Below are 27,186 nucleotides of genomic sequence, written 5' to 3'. Positions count from 1 at the left end.
TATAGATGGAGGGAAGGAATAGTGGTGGGGGAATCACTCTACAGAAGTAAAGATTTTACCCATGACAAATCTTGAGGTTCCAGTTCAACAGTCCCACAAGAGCCTAGATCTGACCCTGCTTATGAGGTAATTTCTCAGACAGCGACACTGTTTTTTCCGGGCCATTTTTGCTCATGAGCACCAACTTTCCAACAGAGGCTTGTAAATACCAGGTGTTTTGCACTGCAGTAGAGGCATGCTTCTTGGAGTGGAGTTAGGGGAGAGATCTGAGAAGATTTTGTTTCAGAAGTAGCAAGAGTGTCTTCCGCCTCACCCTTAGGCATTTAGAGGCAGGTTAAAAGCATTTTATCGTGAATACTAGTGACACAGGATTACATTGGCAGCTGAACTCTGATCATAATCGCCTCCTTTCCTATGAACAACAAAATTGCAGGACTTTGGTTCTGGGATGAGTTTTTTTTTAAGGTGTTCAAGCACTTACTGTGTGCAAAGTACTGTTCTAAACACTGGGGTAGATCCAGTATTATCAGGTGGGGGAGAGTCCCTGTCCCACATGGGGCTCACAGGTTAGGGAGGAAGATCTAATCCCCATTTTACAGATAAGTAAAAGGAGGCACAGAGAAGACAAGCGACATGCCCCAGGTCACCCAGGAGATAAGAGTCGGGACTGGGGTTAGAACCCAGGTCCTCTGACTCCCAGGCCCGTGCTCTTTCCATTAGACCACACTGCTTCTCATTGCGTCTTGCCATTGTACATTGGCTAGACACCTCCAGCAGCAAAGATGAAATGGTCAAGTTGTTTGATATGCTGTTGACTGGTGTCCAAGACACACAACAGTATATCGCAATGTATCCTGGCAGACAACCCCCTGTCTTCAGGTTAACTCCTCTTCCCTTCCAGATTCAATGTTCCACTTTCCAAAGGCTGCTCTGGCTGTGCTGATACGTCTTTTGAGGTCACCATGGATAAACAGCAAGAGCATGCTACCCAAATAGCTGGATCTGGGGACAGCTTTAAGAGGCAAAATATTGGTGGATGCCATGGGAGCAGGTGCTGGGATGTTGGGCTTTGGCAGAAGCATGATGTTGGTCTTTTTTAGACTGTCAGCCTCAAGTGATGAACCACCCACGCAAACCGTTCAATAAGCAATTTGTGTCTCCGAGAGTGTTCACCCCCATTGTGTAATTATCCGCAAATAGTGTCTTGTGGATAAGCTAATGATACAGTGCGATCTGAGTCCTGGAGGACACAAGTGAGTAGGCGGCCTACTGGAAATGACAGGTAGTGTTATCCATGCCTGTGGAAAACTGTGGTTACTCCAAATTGAGGCTGTGGCAGACAAAATGGTTAAGAAAATTGAGCCTGGATACTCAAATTGCACTTGATGAGGAAAGCCTGTATTTTATTTCAACACTTGAAACTCCAATTTAGAATAAATGTGTGATTGTGTGTTCCATAACAGGCTACTAAAGTGGAAGGTAGTCACTAGGTTAGGACTATGCTGAATCAAATTGTAATAATAATCATAATAACTGTAATCATAACCATAAATATATTTAAATTATAAATATCTTTAAATTAATGATATGTATTAATGTCTGTCTCCTTCTCCAGAGTGGAAACGTGTCCACTAATTTTGTGGCATTGTATTATCTCAAGCCCTTGATGCTGTGCTCTGCATGTAGTAAGTGTTTAGTAAATACCATTGATTGATTGAATTGTGCTATTTAAGCACTTACTCTATGCCAAGCACTATGCTAAGCCCTGGGTATATACAAGATTACAAGATAAGCAGGTCAGATACAGTCTCTGCCCCAAATGGGGCTCACAGTCTAAGAGGGAGGATAGGAGAGCAGGGATTTTTGTCCCCACCTTAAATGTGGGGAAACTGAGGCACAGAGGAGTTACGTGACTTGCCCATAGTCATCAACCCAGGCAAGTGGCAGAGCCAATATTTTAGAGGTCCTCCACCCAAGTGATGACCGCATCCGTGTTCTCTTTGCTGCTGGACAGAGAGGACGATGATGAGTTATGACCAGATTGCTTTCAGCACTCTCCTCCTGCCACAGTAATAAGGACCGCATCCAGCACCCCAAAACTGCACCACTCTCTGAAGTGTGTCTATGGAAGAGGTCATGCCCACCAAGCCTATAACATGGCCCCAGTGGACTTGGGACGAGGTCACTTTTCCTCCTTTGAGTAATGGGGATTGGAATAATAGCCCATTTCAGCATGAGGTGGTGAGAAATAATTGATGGATGGGGATGATGGTATGTGAGAAATAATGATTGTGCTCCAAGCAGTGTGGCCTAGTGGAAACAGCTCAAGCCTGGGAGTCAGATGGTCTGGGTTCCACTTCCAGCCTCACTCCATCTCTGCTGTGTGACTTTAGGCAAGGCATTTCATTTCTCTGTGCCTCAGTTTCCTCCTCTGAAAAGTGGGAGATTCAATCCTACTCCCTCCTACCCCTAGATCGGGAGCCCCATGAGGAACAGGAACTGAGTCAAAACTGATAACTTTCTATCTAGCCCAGTGCTTAGAACAACTCCTTGGCATGTAGTAAACGCTTAACGAGCACCATAAAAAAAAGCGAGGAACATTTCCTAGTATCTTTGGAAAACAATGGCAGTAATTGCTGCTGAGGGACAGAACTTAACCTCAAGCATTTGGAACGTAATATGATTAGCCAAGGACTTTGGCCCCTGGAATTCTTTGGCCTCTCGCTGGTCTAAATTGTGAAAGAGCCCAATGGAGAATTTCCTTTCTCCCATGCTTGACTCTTCAGTACAAGGCAGATTTTACAGCCCCAGTTGGTAGCCCCACCGTTGCGCTGAGAATCGAGAGATCTGGGTTCCAATTCCAGTTCTGTCTGAACCCGGTTGGTGTTAGGACTGCGCCTTTGCCTATCAACTTGCTCTTTGCCCTCCAACCCCCACAGGAGCGCGGTTGAGCGGAACAAGAGAGTGCGAACAGTCCTGCACAAGCCCCTAGCTCTGGTATCTGTAGTTCCGCCCGGGTTCTCGCTCCTGAAGTCTCAGGTCTGAGTTTCATCCGTCATTCCATCATCACCACAAACACTACTGTGGGGTTTTACCAATTCCCCTAAGAATAAGGATGAAATAAACTGGTGTGAAAGCATTTTGGAAAAATAGAAGTGGCATACAAATTCAAGGCGATAATATGATTCTGTAGATCATAGCGGCCAACTTCCAGTCCTCAGAATGGAATTATCATGAGCCATGGAAAGTGACGAATCTGTTTTTTTTCTTCCCACACAGGTAAAACGCAAACTCTCCGAGTCCACATCAATACTACGAGTGACTCTATTCTGATGAAATTTCTTCGACCAAGTCCGAATACAAAACTGGAAGGCTTCGTCTTGGGATATGGCAGCAGCTCGTACCCCAACCAGTACATTCCACTGCCGGCGGAAGGCAAATCCTCCGAAGCTGAAGTCGGTAAGGCATTTTGGCTAGGTCCTGGGGGGTCTGGGGAGTAAGAGGTAAGAAAAATGAAGAATGGCATTCTCTTCTGGCTTCTCCTTATGTACACACAAATTACAACAAAGACTGCCATTACCAATGGTTATCGAAGGCTGAGTTCAATTCCTTCCGGTGAGGGGTGGGGACTGTTTTAGTGTTGGACCAAAGGAACGAATTCTATAGTTTAAACAGCCTTAAACACCGCTACACCTCATTTTGGACTGGGTCACTCTCCCAATTGGGGGTTTCTGTGACGCTCTGCCGAAACGAAAGCCAGATCTAGTCTGCTGCACCGTGATGATCATGATGATATTTATTAAATGCGTACACTGTAGTATGCTCTGGAATCGAGCAGTTTCCCAATCTCACCTGTAGCTAACTGGCTTAACTTTCAAAGGGCATCAAACTTACAGTTCCAAGCCAGGTCACTTCATCCATAATGGAGAAATCTTGATCTCTGAGTGGGAGATATGTTTGTAAGAGAGAGGGGGTATGTGAAGTGGGCGTGGAAATCCTGGATCCAACCCCTGAACTCAGATTCCCCCACCCACCCCCTACTGCTATGGTCTCATAGCTCACCTGAGCCTCACCTGAGGTCTTCCTTGGATTCAGATAGGTCTGCCAGTCTCTGGCAGCACCGCAAAATGGATAGAGCACAGGCCTGAGAGTCAGAAGGTCATGGGTTCTAATCCTAGCTCTGTACTTGCTGTGTGACCTTAGGCAAGTCACTTCACTTCTCGGCATCTCAGTTACCTCATCTGTAAAATGGGGATTGAGACTGTAAGCCCCACGTGGGACGGGGACTGTGTCCGACCCATTTGCTCGTATCAGCTCCAATGCTTCGTACAGTGCCTGGCACATAGTAAGCGCTGAACAAATACCGCAATTATATTATTATTCAAACAGTCAGACTGAGTTTTAATTGGCCCCCACCCCCGCTCCCCATACCAATAGGAAATCAGGTGGTTTTCGATCCTTTTTTTAAATTATTATTTTGAGGATCGAGCCTTCCTCCACAGTAGCTCGAATTGCCAAGCTCCCCGGCTCAAACCTTGCACCGAACTTCCTTATGGCCTGGGATGAGAACAGAAAGAGTCTGGACCAAGTAGGGTGCCCGGAGTTTGCCTTGAGAAAGTCTGGGATTGTGCAAAATCTGCATGCTTCCACCAGATGGCATGTGACACCATGCCGCCCCTTTGTGTGCCCAGCGGAGCGCTTGCTCTGAAACTCAGAAGGGTTATCAGTGACCACCCTGCCTCTAATCTTAAAATCTCCCACCCAACTCATCAGCCTGGCTCTGTTTTAATCCCCCTCTCTTAGGCCGGGCTGAGTTTCCCTTCTCCGCTCCCAGAGCACAGAGGTACATTGTGGGGCTGGTCAGTCCCACATCTGACCTACACAGTCTCTCTTTTCAGGTGGCCCTTGCCAGTTTGGGCCGGCACAGGTAGGGTCTGGTGATGGATTTAAGTAGACTTCGAGCCCATCCAGTTTTAATATCTGTCTCCCCCACTGGACTGTAAGCTCTTTGTGGGCAGGGACCATGTCTTCCAATTCTATTGAACTCTCCCAGGTACTCAGTCCAGTGATCCGCAGGCAGTAAACACTCAATAAGAACCGTGGATTAATTGATCCGAACTGAGGCAGCCATTCAACAAATGTCTGCAGACAACTGCTCATTCAAGAAAGCGAATGATTATAAATCACTTCACCAAATCAGCTGTAAATGTAAATTCATGGGACTATATTATTCTTCTTTGAGTTCGCAATCCTTTAAAACTTATGCACAAATAGGGTATCCGAAGTAGTTTCGGGAATCGATCCCATATATATAGCATTCTTCCTCTGAGAAGATGGGATCCATTTAGGGAACTCATTTACCAACTCTGGTGTAGTGTACTCTCCCGAGTACTCGGTACAGTGTTCTGCACACTATAAGCGCTCAATAAGTGCCCTAGAAGAAGATTAGCAGCTTTTGGATTTGACACACACTTTTTAGGATCCAATTCTGTTGTAAGTTTGAGGGCTGCTTAGGCTATTAATATTTCATTCGAACAGTCATCACATGCTGGGTGTTTTACAGAACGGAAAGATGCTGTCGCTGTTATCCAGGAGCCTATGTCCTGAGGCATGCCCAAGAGAGGGTGGCTAATGTGACTTTTGACACTATGAGAGCGATTTAGAGGGTTGTGTTAACCATTAACACCTTCAGTCTGAAGTGTTCTCCCTCCTCTTCAGTCTGCGAGCCCCACATGGATGAAGACTGCCCGATTTGGTTATCTTGAATCGATCCCAGGGCTAAAACAGAGTCCTTGCCATGTAGAAAGTGCATAACAATAATAGTAATATAACAGTGTAGATGTTGAAGCACCTACTCATGGCAAGCACTGTGCTAAGTAGATGCATTACAATCAGATCAGAAACAGTCACTGTCCTACCCAGAGCTAATAGTGTAAGGGTGAGGGAAAACAGGTATCTTATCCCCATTTTACAGATGAGGACGCTGAGGCCTAGAGAAATTGTCACTTGCCCAAGGTCTCACAGCAGGCAAGTGGTAGAGCCAGGATTAGAAGCCAGGTCTCTTGAGTCCCAGGCCTAAGCTCTTACCCCTGGACCACACTGCTCATTAGCAGAGTGTTTTGTGAACTCTTAAACCCATGAAAATGAAGGAGGAAAACGAGTTCGTCATTAAGAATGGAAGTGAAAAATCTGAGACTCCCAGAAACGTGAGGCCATAGGTGGAAACAGTTAAGAGTCTAGAGATATCTTTTTCCTTGACCCAATTACCCATCTAATATTAAGCCTCTTTCACTTGCAAGCTTTGATGATATGGACCAATTTGTAACCAGAATTAAGTCCTCGGAGTTTGAAAGTGGTGTGGATGAGAATTGTTGTCATCATGGAAATAAGACATTCCTAGAATAACATAAATAATAATAATGGTGGTATTTGTTAAATATTTACTATATCCCATATTCCACACTTAAGCACCAGAGTTGACACAATTTAAGTAGACATGGTCCCTGTCCTGAAAAAGCATCCAGCAAATCTCTCTCTTCTCTGACACTAGAGATTTTTGCATTTTCCTTAGCAGAGCAATTTACTGCCCTCTTTATGGAAGACAGCTGCGGATTTCCCAATGACTCTCTGGTCAAAAATGCACTTTTATTTCATTAAAGGAGGTTTTGTAACTGCTGCTAAGTAGAAAAAATGTCCTTTAATAGTGCTAATGCTGGGGCATTTCAGGGAAAAATTAAAAGCATTGATATGTACCGTGGAATTGTTTATTTCGACAACAACAAAAAATCCTCTGTAGCACATTAAAATGTAATTCCAGGATGTGACTCAACTTGCTAGTCTTCAGAGTGCTGTACATGAAATAATAATCCTCAGATAAAAATGTTTGAAAATTAATCCTTTTCCACAAAAAGAATGCTTGTTGAAGGGTTCTCAGTTTTCTTCCCAGGACTGAGTAAATTTAAATTGAGTCTAGTGCTTTATGCCTGTTGCTAAATAGCATTTTCTTTGAACTTTAATAGTTTAAAGCCCTACTACTAATAGAATAAACCTATTTCCATGAAAGATATCTCCAAATGGGAAGCATGGGAAGCAGCAAGGCCTAGTGGGAAATGCATGGGTTTGGAAGTAAGAGGACTTGGGTCCTATTCCCGGCTCTGCCAATTGCTTGCTGCATGACCTTGGGCGAGTCACTTACTTCTCTGTGCCTCTGCTTCCTCAGCCACAAAATGGGGATTCAATACCTGTTCTCCCTCCTACTTAGATAGTGAGCCCCATGTGGAACAGAGACTATCCGATTAGCTAGCCCCACACTTTGAAGAGTGCCTGACACATAGTAAATGTTTAATAAATACCGTATTTATTTAAACTCTGCTTGATATCGCAAAATGTTATTATAGAGATACGACTTTCTTGTTCTGCTGCCTGATTAATGATCTGTGGCTATTCCGGAGCTTGAGAAATAAAACCAGCCAGCCTCCTAGAGTGATGGACATTTGAACTTTTGGACATTTGATAGTCACCCCAACCCCATGGCACTTTTGTACATATCTTTAAATTATATATTATAAATTATATATTCATATTAATGTCTGTCTCCCTCTCTAGACTGTAGGCTCGTTATGGGCAGGGAACGTGTTGGATATTTCTGTTGTACCCTCCCAAGCACATAATATGTTGTTCTACACATAGTAAGTGTTCAATAAATGCCATCGATTGACTGTTTGGGGCTGGAGAGACCAAGAGAGTCAGTTGATTGTATTTATTGAGCGCTTAATGTGTGCAGAACACTGTCCTAAGCTCTTGGGAGAGTATGATGTTACAAGAGACAGACACACTCCCTGCCCACAAGGAGTTAAGCCTCCACCCCCTGGTTACCTTTCTGAGGCCTACATGTGCACTCTGTGACCCGAAGTAGATGCCCCTACTACAGCTATTTTCTGTCCATTTTCTTGACTTTTTGATTGCCTGTTTTGCACTTCAGAGGTGGGACTCGTGGTATGTTGCATAGGTATATTTGCTTTTGGCCAACTCCCTTAGTGTGTTCTGATTCATTCTGTTGAAATGAATTTCCAACTCTGGATTGGCAGCTATCACTCGACAGTGTTCTGACAAAAATAGGCCTCAGCGAACCGGCAAAAGTAAGGGGAAGGAGTGTTTTCAGAGCCCACTGGTGAAAAAGCACTTTGCTCAGCAGTCATAGTTTCCATCTCGGGCCACCAACCTGTTCCTGAGAAGGGCAGGTTTAGTCTAGCAAAGGTATGCTCACCAAGGGTGTACGTCGGTGAGCATCATTGTTATCTCGGCTTCATCGAGATGATGGCAAGATTCGTTGTCTTCTACCAAACATAGCTTGGGGGCTGAGAGAATCTGGAAGGGGTTTTAATTCCTTTCATTTAGGTGGTTCACAAATGGAAGACTGCTAATGAAATTCTAGTTGTGGTTTTTGCAGTCATTAGGATGGTCCTAAGAACAGTTTGTCATAGTGTCTGAGAAACAGCCTGGGGATAAGAGGTTACTACAAACCAGTCTAACTCCATCATAATAATTGAGGCATTTGTTAAGCGCTTACTGTGTCAAGCACTGTTCAAGAGCTGAAGACGATACAGGATGATAGGGTCGGACACAGTCCCTGTTCCCCACATGGCTCACAGTCTATGTAGGAGTGAGGACAGGTATTGAATCCCCATTTTACAGATGAGGTAACTGAAGCCCAGAGAAGTTAAGTGACTTGCCTGAGATCACACAGCAAGCAAGCGGCAGAGCTAAGATTAGAACTGGACCTGATGCGGTCATACGAATAAGCCAAAATATGTGTTTGGAGGTGTTAATTATCAGAAAACTAAGTGCAAACCAATACACACTCACACCCACTCTCGGCCACAACTGCAACACAAGGAGCCAGGCTTAGCAACTCCAGGAGAAAATTGAAACCACAAGTTAGAGATGAATTTTGGAAAGGTTTCTGAGTGAAAAATGTCTCTTCTGCCCTATATCTGGTTTAAATCCAAGCTGGTTTAGCAAATTTAGTGTGTTCCCCTGCCGATTCAGGCCTGAAAATGACATTTTTCAATCAATGACTGGTATTTTTGAGTGCTTACTGTGTGCAAAGCTTGGAAGAGTACAGTGCAACAGAGTTAGTAGATGCGTTCCCTGTACACAACAAGCTTACAGTCTAGAGGGGAAGACAGACATTAATACAAATAATTTTTAATGCATAATTTATAGCCTTGTACATAAGTTCTGTGGGGCAGAGGGTGGGGTCAGTACCAAATATCTAAAGGTCACAGATCCAATAATAATAATAATAATGGTATGTTAAGCGCTTACTGTGTGCCAGGCACTGTATTAAGGTGCTGGGGTGGATACTAGCAAACTGGGTTGGACACAGTCCCTGGTCCCATGTCTCCCAGGCCTGTGTTCTTTTCACTAGGCTACACTGTTTTCCGGACAAGCCTTCTCAGAAGTCCAGGGGTGGCTGTGGGAATTAGCCCAAGATGGGAACCTTGATTCTGAAAGAGAGCCACAGGCCTCTAAGACAACTTATATGTTGTTTTCTGACCCAGAGATCCACCAAATTTGGATTCAATGTCTGGCTTGGTCAGAGACTCACTGGAGTAACTGTTCTAGACCTCCGTTTTCTCATGACCTAATGTGGGGGATTTGTTCAAGGAAATGTGAATTCAGAGGGTTACGTTACCTCCATTTTATTTCTTTGGTTCACTGAGGAGGCTCTTCACTTTAACCAATAGGCAGAAGTAGTTAGCACAGGAGAGCGCTCTATCATCCGTGCTCCCTATATCACGTCAAGAGTTGGGCACAGAAAAGGACTATAGAAAAGTAGACATGAAGGGAAAAGTTGTTGTTAATTGGTTGTCTTTGTGAACGATGATTGTAGTATTTAGAACGTGTCTGCTAATTCTGTGGTATTTTACTCTCCTAAGCACATACTACAGTGCTCTGCACATAGTAATCGCTTAATAAATATCAATTGATTAAGCCTTACTAAATGCCAAGCATTTTACCAAGCATTGGAGCACCCTCAGTCCCACAGCTCTTATGTATCTATCTACAAAATATTCAGTTCAAACATGTCTTTTTTTCCCCTCAAGATGCTCACAAACTGGAACATGCTTTTAGTTTCCTGGGAACCTGGTTGCTTTTCTAGGAACTGAGGTCTTGGCACTCTTCATATATAGATCTAAGCTTGGTTGAGAGACCAGGGTGAAAGAGGGTATGATTCTGCAGTGATATTGGTCCTGTCGAAAGAAAATGACAACCAAGAATGGCTGATGGGTGGCAGTGGTAGCAGTGTGGCTCAGTGGAAAGAGCCCGGGCTTGGGAGTCAGAGTTCATGGGTTCGAATCTCGGCTCTGCCACTTGTCAGCTGTGTGACTGTGGGCAAGTCACTTCACTTCTCTGTGCCTCAGTTCCCTCATCTGTAAAATGGTGATTAACTGTGAGCCTTACGTGGGACAACCTGATTACCCTGTATCTACCCCAGCGCTTAGAACAGTGCTCTGCACATAGTAAGCGCTTAACAAATACCAACATAATCCAAGAAATAGCTCTGTCCACCTCTGATCTATCCATACCTTAGGTACTAGGTAGTGCAAGAATTATATCTACCAGTGCTATTAAAATGCTTGGTGCGGTACTGTGCACTCAGTAAGCACGCGAATATCACTGATTATTAATATTAATATTAATATTATATATATAGTGGCATAATTTAGTTGCAATACAAATCTCTGTGTGTGTGTGTGTGTGTATATATGTATGTGAGTGCTGTCATTTATTTTAGAAGATGACACACAGCTGATGGTGAGATCTTATCCATGTGTGACTATATAATTGAAAAGACTGATATGCAACAACACTCCCTTTTGCATGTTGACTTACTGCACTCCAAAATTATAGTTCACCAAGCCCTGCGCTCTGGTAAACTGTTTCTAAGTTTTCTGAAGAGTACATAAATAGGGAAATCTTTTATAGTTCTTTCCAAACTGAGGGTGAAGAGCAACTCCCTAAAGAGGGTTGCTCCAACACCAAGTAAATCCCCAAATGCCATTCTCCTCTCACCGGTGATAGAAAAATCAATATAATGGACACCTCCTACTTGCAAAGGATTCTTGTTTAAAGTAGGGCAGGGGTAACCCACTGTCAATAGGGCAGAATAGTGAGGTTTTTTTCCAGGAGTGATAATAGTTTATGCTAGACCACTAATAGTCACTTACATAGCTTAGGTTTACCTCTCTTCCAGGAGGCCTTCCTCAATTAAGTTCCTTTTTTCCTGCCTCCCTCTCCCTTCTATGTCATCTATGCTGTTGTATCTGTACCCTTTGAGCATATGGTATTTGCCCCACAGCACTGATATACCTATCTACAAATTATTCATTCATTCAATCCTATTTATTGAGTGCTTACTGTGTGCAGAGCATTGTACAGATTATATTAATGTCTGTATTCCCCTCTAGACTGTAAGCTTGTTGTGAGCAAGGGACGTATCTACCAACTCTGTATTATACTCCCCTAAACGCTTAGTACAGTGTTCTGCACCCAGTAATCAATCAATAAGTATTGATTGAGTCTCCCGTGATTGATAACTCGTGAAATGTCCCTAGTATAGTGCTTTTGCTGGCAATAGGCACTCATTAAGTCGTGTTGGTGATGATGTTTGCCTTTCTGTGTCTTCCTTTGCTAGTCATAGCTGTTGATTGAACGTATTAGTGCTCAGAAATTCTTGATGAATTTCTACCACACCAAAAAAAGAATACCTGTCCTGTTGAAAGTGATAGGACTTTTAACTTGGGGCTGTTAACAAATTCTTGATTTGGAGTACCTCTGGGCTCAGTGCTTCCGAGAACAGCTCTCCCTAATTAGTGCAGATCTCACTGTCGTGGTATGAAAGAGATTGAGGTTTTAGGACAGTCTTGTGCAACACTTTTTATCCTTATCCTTGGAAACCAGCAGAGAAATGGCCACATTAAGTGGCAAGTTTAGGCCAAAGAACCTTATTGGTTTGGAAAGTCCAGATAATCGCCTTCAAAGTACATTTTTATGTAATGGATGATCTAGTTGAGGCCGTGTTCCAGACAAAGATTTTGCATCTGACTTAAAATTCCATATCAGACAGTCAGTGGGATTTATTGAGCACTCACCCTGCACAGAGCACTGAACTAAGCACTTGGGAAAGCATAATATAATAGAGTTGTTTGGCAGGATGCTTGCCCATCCTCATGGCCATCATCGCCTACTTATTCAGCGCTTAGAACAGTGCTTGGCACATAGTAAGTGCTTAACTAATACCAACATTATTATTATTATTATTTCCTTGTTCCCACACAGTAAGTGCTTAAATATCATAATTATCGTTATTACATCCCTGGAAAATCCCAATGTAGAAGAGGAGGGGAATCATGTGGGTACGTGAGCAATGTGGAAAGGAAATAAGTGACCAAAGAATTTTTTGGATTCTCATCTCCTTTAGCCCTGTGTAGAGAGCTACTTGGATCTTGTCACAGAGACAAGGCTCGGGGCAACTATGAAAACAATGACTTCAGTCTCACAGCTGGAATCTGGCAGTGGCATGGATGTCATCGACCCTGTGAAATTGCCATCCACCTATAGATGTAAATTGTATTTATTGGGTGCTTACCATGTGCAAAGCACTATACCAAACAGTTGGGAGAGTACCATATAAGCTGGTAGACCCATTCTCTGCCCACAATACTATATCCACTTTATACAGAAAGCTGAAAGGTGTATAATGTTATCCTGAGAATGTAGTGTATTAAAGCTCTTTTCTATGCCTCAGGTTTCTCACCAATATCCAGTGGGGATTTAAATACCTCCTCTTCCTCCTAAGTGAACTTTGAGCCCAGTGTGGAACAGGGACAGAGTCTGGCCTGATTATCTTCTACCTTTGCCAGTGCTTAGAATGCTGCTTGGTAAATAGTAAGTGCTTGAATATCACGGTAGTTATTATTGGTATTATTAGTAGTAAAATTTTTGAGAGAATTTGACTTTAATGCCTTAAAAATGAAATGAACCCTCCAATTTCACAAGACATTTTAAAAGGCCCAGATCATTTCATTTTTTCCCTAACTATGGATTTCTTAGAATGTTTTGAAATGTGACCCGCTTAGGTCTGAATTTCATCATGACCTTGAACCATGTCTTCCTTTCCTTCAGATACTTCTTTGCAGTTGCTGCTATAGTCTTCAAAGACTTGTAGGGGTTTGGGACTAAGAGGGAAAGGGCATGGATTCTAAAACTTAGAAGAAAGCGAGAACCACTCATGAATAAAATCTTTTTGAACTCTTGTTGGGATTTCCTTTAGTTTTAGGGATTTGTCCCCAAATCCAGCTCTTCCCCTGAAGGACTGCCTGGTGTTCTTGCAGATCTTTCTTGACAAACACTGAGTGTACGGCAAGAGGGCAGCTCTGAATTCTGAGAGTTGGAAGGAAATAGTGTTAATTTTGCTTGGAATCCCTGCCCAGGCACATCTGACTGAAATGACCACGTTGCTAATGCCTTGTCCCTACTGCCAAGGACAGCGTTTTTTCAAAGTTGACATTGCTCCTTCAGTATTTACATTTGACAACTGATGTTTCCAATCCCCGTTATTAAAGAAAACAAAACCGAACCCTGCTCTTCAACGGCCCTTCCTTTGTAGATAACGTTGTGACTGGAAAATGTGCATTTGTGTACACAGGCTGCACTTCAAAAGCAAACCTTTGCCAACCTTTAAGATGGTTATTAGGCAACACCCAACACTAAACATCTCTGCAGGGAACATATTTCAAATGCAGAACAGAAGAAAACCACAAGCTATAAAATCAACACCCGCTAATGTAATACAGAACTGCCAGACTAGAAGAGGGAGGGTATTGGGGGCTGATGAAGGAAAATGTTTGATCAACTTTGGCCCCTATTTGTATATGAAGTCAGGGAGCTGTCGGGCTACCCCTCTTTACATCTAGACTGGGTTAATTTGGGGTTTTTTGTTTTGTTTTTTTAATGGTATTTGTCAAACATTATTCTAAAGTGCTGGGATAGAAAGAAGTTAATCAGGTTGGACACAGTCCCTGTCCCACATGGGCCTCACAATCTAAGTAGGCGGAGACTCACGTATTTAATCCCCATTTTACTGTTGAGGAAACTGAGGCACAGAGAAATTAAATGGTGATATTTAAGCGCTTACTATATGCAAAGCACTGTTCTAAGAGCTGGGGGATACAGGTTGTCCCACACAGGGATCACAGTTTTAATCCTCATTTTACAGATGAGGTAACTGAGGCACAGAGAAGTTAAGTGACTTGCCCAAAGTCACACAGCTGGCAAGCAGTGGAGCCAGGATTAGAACCCACGACCTCTGACTCCCAAGCTTGGGCTCTTTCCACTGAGCAAAGCTGTCACCCTGCAAGAAAATGGCAGAGCTGGGACTAGAGCCCAGATCTTCTGACTCCCTGTGCTTTTTCCACTAGGCCATAATGCTTCTCACATGGAAATTAGGCCCACCTCTAATTTCCAGGAAAAATTCCCATTTGCTTCTCCCAGCCCTGCTTCAGCACTGGAATAATAATAATAATTAGGCACTTATTATTATGGTATTAAGAGCCTAGCACTGTACTAAGCACTGGGGTAGAGACAAGATAATGAGGACCTTTTCTCTCTCTCCTACTTACTCTGCGAGCCCCATGTGGGGCCTGATTATTCTCTATCTACCTCAGCACTTTGTACAGCGCTTGTCATATAGTAAGTGCTTAACAGATACCACAGTTACTATTATTATTCTTATTACTTTTCCAAGGTACACAGAGCTGCAGGTGGTGGAAGAGCTGGGATTTGAACCCAGGTCTTCTGACTCTGTTCGGTGATCTTTCCACTACAGTGCTCCATTACCGATTTTTTTGCTGGAAGGGATGGGGGTGGGAAGAGGGGACGAGGGCAGAGCACTGAGGAAGCCGTGGCTAGAGGAAGCGAATGTGAGCCAAGTAGAAAGCTTCATTCCAATGGTTGAAGGGTTGAAGTCCAAGGGAAGACAGGGACCCTGGCTCCTGTCGCCCAGTGCTCACTCTCATTCCCTCACTCTCAAAGCCACCGTCCCCTTCACCCTCACAGGAGCTAACGAGTGAGCAGTTTTAGAGGGATGGTATGACTTCCTCAGTTCTCACCCACATTTCCACTCACTGCACACCAGAAGTTTGCAGTCTGCACTGTCTAACTTGAAGTAAAATCCCAAGCCTCGGGTTTATGAAGTGACCTTAAAATAAATGCATTTCCGGTTCCATACTTCAGAAGAGCAGCAGTGTGGCCTAGTGGGAAGAACCCAGATCTGGGAGTCCGAAGACTTGGGTTTTAATTCCAGCTCTGGCACAGGCCTGCTGTGTGACCCTTGCAATTCACTTAACTTCTCTGTGCTTCAGTTTCCTCAACTGTAAAATGGGGATTCAATATTTGCTCTCTATCTCGGCCTGTGAGCCACATGTGAGACAAGGACTAGGTCTGACCTGATTAACCTGAATGTACCACAGTGCTTGATGCTTGGCAAGTGCTTAAATGCTGTTATTGTAATTATTATTAATAATAATAATAATGGCAAAACACACAGAGGGTGTATCCCATGTGTTCCCAACTCCAGAACTATGAGTAAATTGATATAGGCTCACAAATAGCTTGTGGATGTGGGAGGCCAGTTGACATCACACAGATCATGGATCAGTTGGACATCATCTCTGCGGGGGTATATTGGACAGAAGTTGACTCATTTCAGGTAAATATGTTGGAACCTCACTAGATATTCTGGCTTCAGTTCTATGTCACATTTTCCAAAACAATGCTTAGGCAATGTTTTTAACGTAGTATTTCTTATGGAATGGCCTACCATGAATTTAATTGAAGATGTTCCACTAACATGGGCTAAATCAGCTTTACAAATAGTTTTCTTCCTTGGCTAGGCCCATAAAAATTCAATCTGGTCCGAAAGACTTACCTAGCCTGCCAAATCGTATTTCCCAAACCCACCCTCTTTTCTAGCTCTCCCCATCCCTTTCTATATTATTTTTAATGGTATTTGTTAAGCGCTTACTACGTGCCAGGCACTGTTATAAACGTTAGGGTAGATTCGAGATAATCAGGTTGGATTCAGTCCCCGTCCCACATAAGGCTCACGGCCTTAATCCCGATGAGGCAACTGAGGCACAGAGAAGTTGTGACTCACCACGGTGGACAAGTGCTGGAGTAGGAATCAGAACCCAGGTCCTCTGACTCCCGAGCCCATGCACTTTCCACTAGACTACCAGAATGGAGAAGCTCAAGTTTCATAAGGTGCTGCTTATCTTCAAGGGAGATAGGAAGTCAGAAGACCTGGGCTCATATTCCCAGCTCTGCCACTCTACTGCTGTGTGACCTTCAGTAAGTGACTTGGCTTCTCTGGACTTCAGTTTCAACACCTATTAGAAATGGTGATTGAATCCTTCTCCCTCCTACATCCCATGTGGAATAGGGACCATGTCCAACCTGATTATCTTGTATCTGCTGCAGTGCTTAGTATAGTGCTTGGCATATGGCACTTAATCAATCAATCATATTTATTGAGTGCTTTCTGTGCACAGAGCTCTGTATTAAGTACTTGGGAGAGTACACTATCATAGAGCTGATAGGCAAGTTCCTCTCCCACAACATGCTTACAATCTAGAGGGAAAATAAAGTACCATTAAAAAAAAATAAGGCCGGATAAAATACATCATTAAAAATGAAGCTAATTATTTTTGCATGTCAGAAAATCCCCACATAATTTCTCACAGATAGCATCCCATCTGCTTGTTCTTCTGGTTGTCCTGAACAGCCACCAGGAATGGTTGTGTCCCTTTCAATTCTAGTGACTTGCTAGACCCACTTCATTTAGGTCTCCAAAAGCTCAATTTGGTTCTATGACTTCCACCTTCCTTAACTGTTTCATGTTGCATCTTTACCTCCCAGGATACTGAGCCACGGTGGAAACCAGCCTGGCTTATTGATCTGGATTTCTCTGACAATCAGTCAATTAATCAGTGTCATCTATGGAACGCTTACTGTATGCAAAACACTGTTCTGAGACTTGTGGTAGTAGAGTCAAGGAAGTTCTCCAGTAGTTTTGAAGTAATTTTGCCCCTCTCCTGTTGAGGAAACTTCATATGTGACTTTGGCTGAAGCATACCACTTAGAAACCTTGTTTTGGTTTGATTAAGAGAGAAGATGTTTTTAAACTTGGTGCCTCACAGGTGCAAGGCACGATCCTTTAAGGCTCTCAGTAGGGACAGTAGACAGTAGACAGTAGTCTGTACCCAAACTTTAATCCTGCTTAGAACATGGAATCTGTTAGAATATGGAGCCATTTTAGTATTGATGGTGCTCATGATGATGATGATGATGATGAACAATCAATAGTATTTCCTGAACATTTACTCTGGGCAGAGTACTGTACTGAATGTTTGGGAGAGTGCAGTCCAACAGAGTGTGTAGAAGATGATGATTCCCAGATTCTATTTAGAGTAGAGCACTGTTTTGTCCAGAGAATGACAGACTGCCAGTCTGATTCAAGAGAGCTGAAAACATTGGGTAACCAGAAAAAGTTAAGCATTTTCTAGGAATTGGGAGAGATTACAAAATATATCTAATCCATTTCCTAAAAGAAAAATGCATAGTCTTCTAATGCTAAACACTCTCCTCTCTGAGTATTTTTGCAGGTAAGTCTTTAATGTAGGCTGTGGAATTGCAAATCTTGGATCTGTTGCCAGAACTGTAATGTGAAGTGCCTGTACTTCCACGCTCCCTGCTTGATTCTACAAGAATTTCATGGCATAGAATGAAGACAACCTTGTGTTTTTGCTTGAATCACCTCACTTCATTGTTTTCAGGAGAGAGCAAAGATTACCAAAGCATTCGTACACCAGAGGTTTTCACATGGGGGCAACAGCTAAGCATTGCTGATGATGCTTGAAGACTGTTGTGACTTGTAGAAACTAGTGAGCTGGCCTTTTGTATTATACAGAGTAAATACCACACAGTAGGGTTGAATAAGAAAAAAATCCCATCGGCTCAAAGTCTTAGCTGCTGCCCTCTGCATTTCCATGTATTTATGTTTTCATTTAAAATAAGTTTTATTATGGTCTGTTGGTGAGGCACAAACTAATTGATTCATGCAAAGGAGCAAGAAAAAGTCTTGAAGAAGCAATATATTTGATTTTAAGAGACCTGATGTATGATGATTGAAGACTATTTGGGTGGGAGATGGGAACAAAAGGACTTCTCTTTGTAAATTGTACTGTATTCAGTTTTACTTACGATCACAAATACGTAATGCTATTTCGGGGGTCAGATGATTAGTCCATCTAGTCCAAGATTCTATCTCTGACAGGCTTAAAAGGATGCTGGAAAAAAACTGTCATAATTGACTTCCTTAACATCCAGCTTCATGAGTAGAGATGGACTACTAACGTTCTAAGCCATTTCCTCTACATCCCCAACTTTCCTCCAGTGAACCATTATGGACTATTCATCCTAAACCTCAATCAATCAACAATCCAATGATAGTTTTTATTGAGCACTTGCTATGTGCAGAGCACTCTACTAAGCACTTTACAGATAAGTCTCTAATGTAGGCTGTGGAGTTGCAAATTTTGGATCTGTTGCCAGAAATGTAATGTGAAGTCATGACCCCTCTTCTCTAGTGCCTGTACTTCCACGCTCCCTGCTCCCTGAAAGATGAAGAGGGTGGTGATGTCAAGTATAATGGGAATAGCTGGAGGGGAGGATTTGGGAGAAAAGATGGATCATTCAATGTTGGCTCTTGAAACTATCGATATTTTTGACTTTACAGAGTCCTGAAGTAATGAATTTTGTAAAATTCTCCCCTCTTCCTCCTTCCTGCCCCCTCACCCTGCTGTATAATGGATAGGTGTAAGATAGTTTGACCTGGCATAGGAAGTGAAACACCCGACGCCATCTCAATAGCTCAGTGATTCTGTGAGAGTATTCTCCTTTTCTTTATATCATGGAGTTGGTCTTGCTAATATCTTGTCAAAATGAATATAATTTGGGGGTTCAGAATGTGACATCCAATTCCTTCCCCTTCTTTGGGATAGGAAAGAAGGGGAAAAAATTGGATGTCACATTCTGAAACCCCAAATTCCTAAGAGTGGGTGCTAATGAGACCAATGAAGGTTTGAATAAAGGATGGATACCCTGCTCATTTGTCACCTCAGGGTTGGAAAAAAAGAATGGCATTGCCTTTCCTAAGAGTATATAAGGGTCATTAATAACAATAATGATGGTTTTTGTTAAGTGCTTACTATGTGCAAAGCACTGTTCTAAGCACTGGGATAGATGTAAGGTAATCAGGTTGTCCCACCTGGGGCTCACAGTCTTAATCCCCATTTTACAGATAAGGGAACTGAGACACAGAAAAATTAAATGACTTGTGCAAGATCACACAGCAGATGAGTGGTGGAGTCGGGATTAGAACCCATGACCTCTGGCTCCCAAGCCACTAAGCCACGGGAGATAACCTCCATTAAAGGTACTTAGCAAGTGTCTGCTATGTGCAGAGCAGTATGCTAAGGATTGGGAGCATTTAATAGGATTAATAGACTTGATTCCTGCCCACAGTCAATCAACCAATGGTATTTATCCAGTGCTTAGTGTGTGCAGAGTGCTTGGAGGAGTACCATGTAATACGATATAATGGAATTGGTAGATATAATCCCTGCCCAGGAGGAGTTTACAGCCTAGTGATCTTTCCTTGGAAAAGTGCCATTTTGTTTAAAGCAGTTATTTTATTTCCCGGTTCCTACTATATGCATTTGGATCTGTACCCTTTAAGCGCCTGAAATTCACCCCACTCAGCTCCGTAGTACTTAAGTACATATATCTCTAATTTATTTTTCCGTCTCCCTCTTTAGACTGTGAGCTCCTTGTGGGCAGAGAGCGGGTCTACCAACTCTGTTGTATTCTCCCCTGCACTTAGTACAGTTCTGTGCACACAGTAAGCACTCAATACCATTAATTGATTGATCGGAAATTATGCCCCAGGTATTTGAAGAGAAATATCCACCTTTCTATTCTACGCATTGACTCTTTTATGCATTAACTTTCTTCCCATTCTCTTTTCTCCTTTGCCTCCTCTTTCTCCCCACTCACCTCTTTTATGGTATCTTCACCCGAGAATTCATAATCTTCTGAAATGGGAAACGCCTTCAGAGGGTCATGAAATATTTCCAGGAAAAATGACTGGTATGGGCAATTAAAGCGGCCATGATGCCACTGACCAATTCAAAAGCTATGTGCAGTGAAAACAGTACCTAATAGAGAGATATGGATTGCGACTTGCTTGATGTTGTTTAAAAGAGCAGTGCATTTGTGGAAAAAAATGATTGTAATCTCCTCCTGGAATCCACCTCCTAGCTATACATTTGAATTTTATAAGCTGGTAAGAAGTAGATAATAATAATAATAATGTTGGTATTTGTTAAGCGTTAACTATGTGCAGAGCACTGTTCTAAGCACTGGGGAGATACAGGGTAATCAGGTTGTCCCATGTGAGGCTCACAGTCTTAATCCCCATTTTACAGATGAGGTAACTGAGGCACAGAGAAGTTAAGTGACTTGCCCACAGTCACGCAACTGCCAAGTGGCGGAGGTAGGATTCGAACCCATGACCTCTGACTCCCAAGTCCGGGCTCTTCTCAATAGGGAATTAGGAATATTCACGGCCTCTAGGAAGACAGTGAGACTTTCCAGACAGGACTACATAGGAGATCCATGTGTTTTCTGAGAATTCTTTTTCCCCCTCTCCCCCTTTCGAAGTTCCAGACCCTGGCCACAATGTAGCATGTGGTTCCTCAAGGCTTGATGAATGGTTGACTGATGCCGGGGCTTGGCAGGTCCAGGACACTGATTTGTTAAAGCTGCCCTTCCCTTTCCTGGGAAGGAAAAAGTCACGAGAAAATGCTTCCTTCATCCTATCCTATTGGCTTTGTTTGCATTGAAATCTTTTTCGTTTATCTATGTACAGAAAGGAGGGAGGGGAAAATCCATAATGTGGCCTTTTATGCCCTAAAACAGCGGTGGGCAAGTTGCCAGCCATGAGCCCAATCCAGGCAATACTTGACTCACCAAAGTGTCTGCACTTTCAACTGGGTCAGGATCTTCTGGCGTAGTTGATAGGGCATGGGCCTGGGAGCCAGAAAATCATGAGTTCTAATTCCAACTCTGCCACTTTGTCTGCTTTGTGACCTTGGGCAAGTCACTTCACTTCTCAGAGCCTCAGTTCCCTCATCTGTAAAATGGGGATCGAAAATGTGAGTCCCACGTGGGACAGGGACTGTGTCTAACCCGATTTGCTTGTATCCACCCCAGTGCTTAGTTCAGGGCCTGACACATAATAAGCACTTAAAAAATGCCACAATTATTATTATTACTACTAACGAATAATGCTGTTCTCGTTTCCAGAAGCGGAACCTAAATATCTGATAGTGGTGCGGCCAGCTCCTACTTCCAGTCGGAGGAAGACATGCTCAGGTAATGTCCCTTATCCTGATTTCTATTTCCCCGCCTTTTTAAAATTCTTGCTGATTGTATTTCGTCCTTTAAAGCTGGAATTAATTGCCTCTGAAATGTGGATGTGAGGTGGGGTATCCCAAGATGTTCTGCTTGGTGCTCTGGGAAGGAGCAGTCACTTCCCAGCATCTGGGGCTCCTGGTGAGCACAGCAACTACCCTTGCCTCTACAGACCATCCCCATTCTGATCCAGGCCCCAGAACGGTGGCCCTAATAATTATGCTATTTGTTGAGCACTTTATTTGTGACAAGCACTGTTTCAAATGCTGGGGTAGATATGAGAAGCAGCATGGCCTAGTGAATAGAGCACGAGCCTGTGGAGAAGAAGGACCTGGGTTCTAATCCTGACTCTGTCACATGCCTGCTGTGTGACCTTGGGCAAGTTACTTCACTTCTCTGGGCCTCAGTTAGCTCATCTGTTAAATGAGGATTCAGAATGTGAGCCCCAAGCTGGACGGGGACTGTGCCCAACCTGATTTGCTTGTATTCACCCCAGCGCTTAGTACAGTGCCTTACACATAGTAAATGTTTAAAAATGCCATAATTATTATTATTATTATTAGACATGTAGAGATTTTTAAAGGGCCTCTCTGCCCAGACCATCAAGAAACGGTAATGAACGGACTCTTCTCTGACCTCTAGAACCAACAGTTGTGAGGAATCTCCTCCCTGCCTTTGCCCTCCCTGTCAGTTTCAGACTCCAAAGGATTGAGACATTTTGTAGGAAAAATGTGCTGCTGGGATCCATCTATCTCCCTGTGGCCAGATGATGGTAGAGAAGACCAATCTGGCCTGAAAGGCGACAAGCATGAAAGAATTAACCTGGGCCTGAAAGAAATCAGATGTGAAGAATGGTAGGACTTGAAGAACGTGAACAGTTCTTCCCTGACCCATCTCTGTTAAAACACTCCCATGAGGTTTAATAATAATAATAATAATAATGTTGGTATATGTTAAGCACTTACTATGTGCCGAGCACTGTTCTAAGCGCTGGGGTAGACACATGGGAATCAGGTTGTCCCATGTGGGGCTCACAGTCTTAATCCCCATTTTACAGATGAGGTAACTGAGGCACCGAGAAGTTAAGTGACTTGCCCAAAGTCACACAGCTGACAAATGGCCGAGCTGGGATTTGAACCCACGACCTCTGACTCCAAAGCCCATGCTCTTTCTACTGAGCCACGCTGCTTCTGTAGTAGTAGTAAGTTTAGTAGTAAGTGTTTGTTCTGGGGTTCTAACCTGATGACAGCTAAGCTGAAACCCTCTGACCAAGTACTCATGGAGTGTCCAGAAGACACAATAAGCATGCAACACTCCAAACTGTCACAGGAGGTGAAGAATTCCTGGCGCTAGACCCCAGGGGTTTGAGATTTGGAGGCAATTCTTGTTGAGTCTCTTGGCTTTTAGGGGCCTAGACAATGGAAGAAAGGAATTTTTATTTTTCATGAAGAGGTCAAAAAGCTTATTTAACAAAAAAAAATCCAAACAAAACTCATACAATTTGGCAAGGGTCCTGTAAGGAATGCTCATTTTGACTTCTAGACTGATCTCTGAGGCTAGTATCCTGTTTCCATGAAGCTTCCTGATGGAATTTTTTTTTTGTTAGAAGTTGTCCAACATTTCCAAGTCTTAAATTCAAACCCAGGAAAATCTAATAGAGCGTTGACTTCTTTAGCACATTACATCTCCATATTCTTTCAGGGCTGCTTTAATGTTAACTTTAGCTCAATTTTAATAGGCATTTTAATGCCCACTCAGTTAATTGTCTTGCCTTGCATTGAGTATTTTCATTCCAATGGCCCAGAGTTCCCTAGGGGAAATTTTTTAAATTTTCTTAATCTGTACTTGAAGGGGATAATTTTGTTAAGTGCTTACTATGTGCAGAGCACTGTTCTAAGTGCTGGGGGAGATACAGGGTCATCAGGTTGTCCCACATGAGGTTCACAGTTAATCCCCATTTTACGGATGAGGTAACTGAGGCACAGAGAAGTTAAGTGACTTGCCCACAGTCACACAGCTGACAAGTGGCAGAGCCAGGAGTCGAACCCATGACCTCTGACTTCGAAGCCCAAGCTCTTTCCACTGAGCCACGCTGCTTCCCAGCAGCGGAATGTGATAAAGAGGAATAATTGAAACTCACAGCTGACCCCTCACCCACTTCCTGCCTCCCTTCATGGACCCCCCCTTCCCCTTCATTTTTGACAGACATCAATCTCTCCACCACCAAAGTCTTATTAAAATCACATCTCTTCTAAGAGGCCTTTCCCGACTAAGCACCATTTTCTCTTCTCCCTCTCCCTTTTGTGTTGCCTTTGCACTTGGATTTATACCCTTTATTCACCCACCCTCAACCCCAGAAGCACTTATTTACATGCCAGTAATTGAAATTAATATCTGTCATCCCCTCTAAACTGTGAGCTCATCATGATGAGCTCATGGGCTGGGATCATGTCTACCAAATCTGTTACGTTGTACTCTGCCAAGCGCTTAGTGCAGTGTTCTGCACACAGTAAGCGCTTAGTAAATACAATTGATTGATTGCAGTTCATGTATAAGTCAAAGGATAATCATTTCCATAATGCTAATGTACTGCTAGAAGATGTATTCACAGTGGAGTGCTCATGTGATCAAGGTCCTGGTGTGAGCATAAAAATGGGGAATCACACAATGAAAATCCCCAATTTATGTCTTATTAACTTGGTCAGTGGGCAAGATCAAAACTGCTTCCTCATTAAGCTTTCCTTGAACTCGAAATTCATTCGGAAAGAGAATCATTTTTCTCCCTCTGGGACCCACCTGTATTCAGCTTGAATGGAAAAGACATTTTGGGGTTGTTTGCAATTCCTCCATTGCTTTGGCAAATTGCTTCCCCCATCCCCTCTACCCGAAAGATGGAAGTATTCTAAGAGAAGCAGCATGGCCTAGTGGATAGAGCCCAGGCCTGGGAGTCAGAAGGACCTGGGTTCTAATGCGGCCTCCACCACTTGTCTGCTGCGTGTCCCTGGACAAGTCACTTAATGTCTCTGTGGTTCTTTGCTCATCTGCAAAATGGGCATTAAGACTATGAGCCTCATGGGGGACAGGAGCAGTGTTCAACTTGATTAGCTTGTATCTATCCTTAGTTCAGTTGTATCTATCCTGGTGCATACTAAGTACTTAAATACTATAAAAAAAATTCGAAATAACCGAATACATCGCTTCCACAGGTAAATCTCGTCACCGGAAACCTCTTCAGTTGGTAGTGGGCACTCTGTCTCCAAGCTCAGTGTTCCTGTCCTGGGGTTTCCTCATCAACCCACAACATGACTGGACTCTGACCAGCCACTGCCCTAATGACAGGTAACTCACCTGAACTCAAACTGGACTAGGTTTCTTCATCCTCAAATGAGTACGTGATGTTAACTGGAGATTAGAAGAATCTCTAATGAGCAATTAAGAGTTAGACTGGAAGTAGAGTCATTGACATCATGATGATAAAAGAAAAAGAAAACCTAAATAGGGCTACAAAGTCATTTCCAGGCTTACCAAGGTGGAGGGCTGGGTTAGAACCAACATTGTGAGGGTTTGGATCAGGTTACTATCAAAAGTTTGGACCTTCATCCATGATGGTAAAGTCCAAGTTTTCTTCACATGAAAAAAATTGGCGGTTTGAAATTTTAAACTGAAAATAAAACTTTCTGAGTATGCCTGGAAAAGGTCGGTCTTTCTGGTTCTAAAACAAAGACTGACAAATGCCAACTTTCTCTTTTTGAATGTAAAACATTTTGATGAATGAATGTAGATGAATCAGAAAATGAAGATTACATTGCCCTTAAAATATCTTCAGTTCTGGAAAGAAGTGCCTGGGGAAATGTGGATGGATTTTTGCCAAACCCACATGGTTGGAAAAAAAAAGAGGTTTTTAAAGAATCCTAAATATACCTCAGTTTTCACCTATCAATAATCCTGTAATTTGTTTAGTTTAGGAAGTAGATGTAATCCTTGCAAGTGTGTGCTTTTTTGTGAGATGGCTCATGTGGAATGGTTGGGCCAAAGTGCCAATGCTGTGAAAGGAAGCAAGCTTCTTTTCCCTCATTCTCTTCTAAGTTCTTTTTTAAAATTTCACATTTTCCAGCTTTTCTCCTCCACTTGGGATTCTGGCAGACCAGGAGGGTTTTAAACTTTAAAATGCTCTGGGGCAGTTCCGCTTAATCAAATTCATCTATTTGATCTGTTAGCAATTATTTATATTAATGCCTGTCTTCCTGCTCTAGACTGTAAATTCATTGTGAGCATAGTAAAAGTTACTCATCTCTATGAGTTCCTCAAACTTCTAACCAGTCCATATAGTAAAGTTGGCTACGTTCCACTCACTGATACATTCACTTTGTTCTAATGGTAATTCTACTAGTAGAATTATCAAATTTTTCAAACGCCTGAGAACCAGTGGAAACAGTAGATGTGGACAAGAGAGAAGGTAGCTTTTCTGGCTTGATGTGTAAGATGAAGAGGGATGGTGGGGGAACACTAAGCCAATTGCGAGGAGTCTTTGATGTGGAGGGAAATGGGAAGTCAAGGGAGATTTTTGAGGTATGGTGATATTTGTGCTCAATTACCCTTCAGATACAACAGTACAGATTTGAGGAAGAGAACTGGAGATGGGAATACCAAGGAGGAAGCCAATACAACATTGTGGCCTAGTGGAAAGTATGCAAGCCAGAGAGTCATTGCTTATCCTCAAAATGGGGATAAAATACTTATTCTACCTCTTATGAAAAAGGGACTTTGTCTATCCTTATCATCTTGTGCCAAACTCAGCACTTAATAGAGTGTTTGGCACATAATAAATGCTTAAATATTATTGTTAATATTACTATTATTATTACAGTAGTCAAAGCATGATATGATCAACCTGGGGAAAATCCAACAGGATTTAGTGACAGACTGGATATGAGAAGTTGCAGGTTTCTGAGTTAGGGAAGATTGTGGTATTATCAGCCAAGATGGGAAAGTAGGTGGTGGAGAGGATTTAAGGGAGGAAGCAGCACAGAGATAGTAAGACCTTCCCAAGGTGCTTTGAAAATTGTACTGCTACTTGTAGGGAAAAGACATAAAACATTCTCCATCATCCGTGTTATGCTTTATCCAGGTCTCTTGCTGTGTTTCTGAGATCTGGAGTTTATCTCTGGATTTCAATTATCCTCATGATGATCCTTCTTAATATCTAGTTATTGGGTGATTGAGTTAATTAATTGGGTAAATGGTTTGTGCAGACCCAAAGCGATCTCTCTTCATATTTCAAGTGGTGACATTAGTTCTCAGAAAAACATTTGATAGTATTGACAGGTGTCAGAAATTCAGTAAATTCCATGTCCCCAACTTAAACCACCGGAATCTTAAATTAGTCTAATTAGAAGCAGGTTCAGAAAGTCTATTGATTGTGAGCCAGGTTCTCTTCTGAGTTATGCGTGCAGATCCTATTTAGAATTTGGCTTCTTGCTGCAAGTTTAAATAAGCACATGGTAGCTGGAGGGGAATTGCGATTTCTTAAGAAATGGTACAGTTGAAGTTCTCCTTCAGGAATATGATCTTGTGCAATTCTTGAAA

The 27,186-nt window shown here is 42.8% G+C and overlaps 1 protein-coding gene across 33 annotated transcripts in view; it reads left to right on the top strand.

Moving 5' to 3' along the window:
• The window catches only part of LOC100089593 (ABI family member 3 binding protein), a 169,579-nt gene that overhangs the window by 30,543 nt on the left and 111,850 nt on the right, over positions 1-27,186 (top strand). For all 33 annotated transcript variants that reach the window (XM_029082721.2, XM_029082733.2, XM_029082720.2 and 30 more), the window contains exons 2-4: positions 3,280-3,459; positions 21,493-21,561; positions 24,807-24,939. In XM_029082721.2, coding sequence (XP_028938554.1) covers positions 3,280-3,459; positions 21,493-21,561; positions 24,807-24,939 — 382 coding nt within the window. The remainder of the gene's footprint in view (positions 1-3,279; positions 3,460-21,492; positions 21,562-24,806; positions 24,940-27,186) is intronic.

Source organism: Ornithorhynchus anatinus, chromosome 17 (assembly GCF_004115215.2).
Source record: "Ornithorhynchus anatinus isolate Pmale09 chromosome 17, mOrnAna1.pri.v4, whole genome shotgun sequence".
Lineage (NCBI taxonomy): Eukaryota > Metazoa > Chordata > Mammalia > Monotremata > Ornithorhynchidae > Ornithorhynchus > Ornithorhynchus anatinus.
This window is presented reverse-complemented; position numbering and strand designations above follow the sequence as displayed.